Source organism: Apaloderma vittatum, unplaced genomic scaffold, assembly GCF_000703405.1.
Source record: "Apaloderma vittatum isolate BGI_N311 unplaced genomic scaffold, ASM70340v1 scaffold38905, whole genome shotgun sequence".
NCBI lineage: Eukaryota > Metazoa > Chordata > Aves > Trogoniformes > Trogonidae > Apaloderma > Apaloderma vittatum.
Window position 1 is genome coordinate 5,549 of NW_009717295.1, and position 3,695 is coordinate 9,243.

The window sequence follows — 3,695 nt, forward strand, 5'->3', positions numbered from 1 at the left end:
CCAAACCCTCGCCGCTCCTTCAGGTCAGCATCTCACTGGTGCCGTACGTGACAAGGATGGGTACAGCTGGGCACGGTTCAGGCTGTTCTGATGCTCCTCCACGCTGCACAAGAAAGTGCCCATCAAGCAGATTAAAGGTGGCACAACAGACACGATCCCAACGACTTGGCGGATGGTGCAGGCAGGCATTAAAGAAAATCAGGGTTTTCAGCCTCAAATCCACAGGTAGGGTAACTCATTTGATTTTTATCTTATTTTATGATTAAACTAATGTAAAGGTCATAAACTCGTCAAATAAAGAATTAGGATCTGAGCAATCCAGGAGTTTGATGCACTTGGCTGCCTCATTCTAAAAAAAATTAAAAACTAAAAAAAACCAGCAGAAAGGGGTGGGACGGACCTTTTCTGCTTGTTTTGGTTTGGTCTCTGGAAATCGAGCAGGGGCAAGAAGCAGGGCGAAAGGGACCCTGCTGCTGAGCGTGTTCTGCCCTCATCATCTTCCCTGACGAGCAGGGATGCCCTCAGAAGAGCTCACCCTGAAGCAAACAACAAACCTTTTGTTTGACAAAGTCAAGCCCGACCCAAATCCAGTTTGAAGTATCCGCACGGGGATGAAATCCGACAGCCATGGCCCCGCATGCAGAGGCCCCAGCCCCAGCAGGAGACAAAAAGGCAAATCCTGAAGCAGACACCTCGTACTCGTCACCCAGGGAACAGCTATTCCATTTCTTGACAATTTTCAAGCAAAGATGCGGTAGTTTCCAGGCCCACCATGCTCCAACCCTACTGCATTCGTTAATGCTGACGAGGAACTTTGCCGTCAGGATCACAAATGTCTCCTCTGGCCTCCAGTCGAAAACGACAACTTTCCCTCGGTCCTGTACTGAATCATCACGCAAAACTTAATGGCATCGTATTTCCTTTGGCACTTTTTGGTAAACGGCCAAACGGAAAAACAATGAGAGGGATGCTGTGGAAGAAACTTTTGTCATGTTTTCAGCTACACCAAAACCCTGCGCAGGCTCTTTCTAGTTCAAGTTTTTTCATCTGCCCCCTCTAACAGGGAGTTATTACAGATCTGGTTTTTTTCCACAGCTTGGACTGTTATCTCAGCCTTGCACAAAGACTTCTTCCTACAACAACAACAACAAATACAAATCACAAACCATCCTTCTGGCAATTGCAGTAAATAAAAAAGCCGTACTGTGGAAGCATCTTCATATTTAACAAAGGTGCGTGTGCTCACGTTGTCTTCTCTCCCACCAGCGCTTTCAGACGACTCAGCTGTGCCAGGCTCAAGATTCTCCAACAGCTAAAAATCAACATGAGACTACAAATGTGTGCAAGTGTTCAAATAAACCCCAGATCCCTGGGAAAACAGATCCCTGCACAGTTGTGACTCCACAGAGATCCACCATGTCCTCATCAGCCACGTACGGCTCGGAGGCTTTGCTCTGGGTGCTTCTGCCCAGGGAGAAAATCTAAAACCAGCAGGGAAACATTTACCAGCCAACTTCTGTCGGTGATGAGCAGAGGGAGCACCAACACTGTGTTCCCGGGGGTAAGAGGATGGCGTAAGGAGATCTCCTAAACCTCCCATCCTGCAGGGCTCCAGAAGGTCCGGCAGGCCCTGGAGCCACCTCACTGTCACCAGCCCACCTCCAAAGGAGCAAAAGCTCTCTTCCGCATCAGCGAGCACTCTCCGGAGGATTTCGGGTGCTGCCCCACGCCGTGCCCGGCAGGCTTGGACCAACCCCGTCTCCTCCTCGGAGCTCTGCTCCCCACGGAGGCAGCAGGGCCGTGCCCTGACGCGCTCTGCCCCCGGGCTAACGTCCCTAAAGAGTCTTGGCCAGAATCACAGCCCGACTAGAAACTTCCTTACCCCTCAGGATTTCAGCCTAAATGCAGGCGGAGGAGCTGGGAGGAGCGGCGGCGGGACAGGGCTGGCAGAAGGAGCTGCCCCACGGCTTCGTCTCGCCGCGAGCTCCCCGCTCCTGTCCCCCCACATCACAAACTGTCCTTTGAACCCTTTATTCCCCTCGCCCTGCAAATAACTTCCCTTTTGGAAAAGCTTTGCTAAAGACCTGAAAAGTTGGGATTTTTTTTTTCTCTTTTTTGTGTGAATAACGTTTTCATACGCCTTCTCCTTCCAAACCCAAACACACAAGTAAGGTAAGAAAGTATCGTGGCTTTTGCCGTTCTTTTGCTGAACACAGATTTCCCTTGGAGAACCCATCGATGCAATCATTATGGATCCAGAGGGAAATGAAACTGCATTTCAAGCTCTCTAAAAACACCAACATTTAATTTTATAACATAACCAGGGGTTTATTCCACAATATAAACTGCAACATTTGATACAAGCTACCCAAAAAAGGAGAAAGCCAAAATACAGCTGTGGCAATTACTTTACAGACCTTTTTTTTTTTCCTGTCTTCTACATCACGGGGCCATCAGTGACACTAGGGTCTACCATTTGCTTTCTGTACATCAACCAATGCTAGAAGCAACACGCTGTTCAGAATTGTCATTCCAGTCACTGAAACCAGACATAGAAGTTATTGCTCAGATAAATAAACCTAGCCTACGAAAAACAAAGTGGAAAAAAACCTAAAGGCTCCAAAGAGTTAACAGAGTAAATGGGGATTTCCTCGAAAGAGGATTTATTGGAAAATTCATGGTGCAGGTTTTGGTTTTCTTTTTTTTTTTCTTTTTTTTTTTTTTTTTGCACCTAAATCAAGCTGAATTAAATACACCGGTAAATCCCAGAGAGGTACTTTATGCTGTACAATAAAAGGTGCATGTTTCAAATGCCTTCCGAATCGGTGGAAACCCCTGCTCAACAGTCAGCATCTCAAACCTCAACAACCACAAACAGATCAAGGGAAAATATAAAAGTGTCAAAAATTGAGTTCTGGAAAATGATCCCATAAGGATAGAAGTAGCACCAATTGCAACCTGGTTCTTAAACCAGCCTCTGCGGCTTTATTGGAAAACTCTGACAACCTCCTTTCCTCGAGTCCTGAACAGTTTTACTTCCGGTATTGCGAGTCCTTCCCGGAGCAGCTGAGGCAGATGTAGTCCTCCTTCTCCGCCATCTCTGGAGAGATGCCCACGCACACCTGGTGGAACCACTGGTTGCAGCTGCCGTCGCACTGGACCCAGTCCACCTGAGGAACGACAGACAGACTGGTGTTCAGAGAAGGACCAGGCGATCACACCCCCCCGCCACGACTCATTTTGGGGCTCTTAATCGATTTAAATGAGCCCAAAACGTACCCCTCGACCACCGGCGATGCCGGATATTCAACCGCACCGGCTGCTGGAATCGCAGAATCAGAGAGTCATTCGGGTTGGAAAAGCCCCCGGGATCATCGAGTCCCACCATTAACCCTGCTCTACAAAGCTCACCCCTAACCCATCTCCCCAGCCCCACCTCTGACCGACCTTTAAACACCTCCAGGGATGGGGACTCTTTATGGTTGGAAAAGATCTCAAGATCTCCGAGATCACCAAGTCCAACGGCCAAGCCAGCACCTCCCTGAGCACTAACCCATGTCCCAAAGGTCTCTGGACCCACAGTCCAGCTCCTCCGAAGCCAAGAGAGCAGCACGCCGCCCCAGCCCGCCCGGTGCTTTCCCACCCACAGCAAGACTGTGGATGGTGACTCTGCTGCAGCCCCCCCGGGGGCAACC

At 49.2% G+C, this 3,695-nt stretch overlaps 1 protein-coding gene across 1 annotated transcript in view; it reads right to left on the bottom strand.

The window, feature by feature from the left end:
* Positions 1 to 2,542: 2,542 nt before the first annotated feature.
* Positions 2,543 to 3,695, bottom strand: part of KDM5B (lysine (K)-specific demethylase 5B) — a gene marked incomplete at its 5' end in the record, with an annotated part of 24,634 nt that continues 23,481 nt past the window's right edge. Inside the window, one exon of the mRNA XM_009869827.1 lies at positions 2,543 to 3,170. Within this exon, the coding sequence (XP_009868129.1) occupies positions 3,033 to 3,170 (138 nt within the window). The remainder of the gene's footprint in view (positions 3,171 to 3,695) is intronic.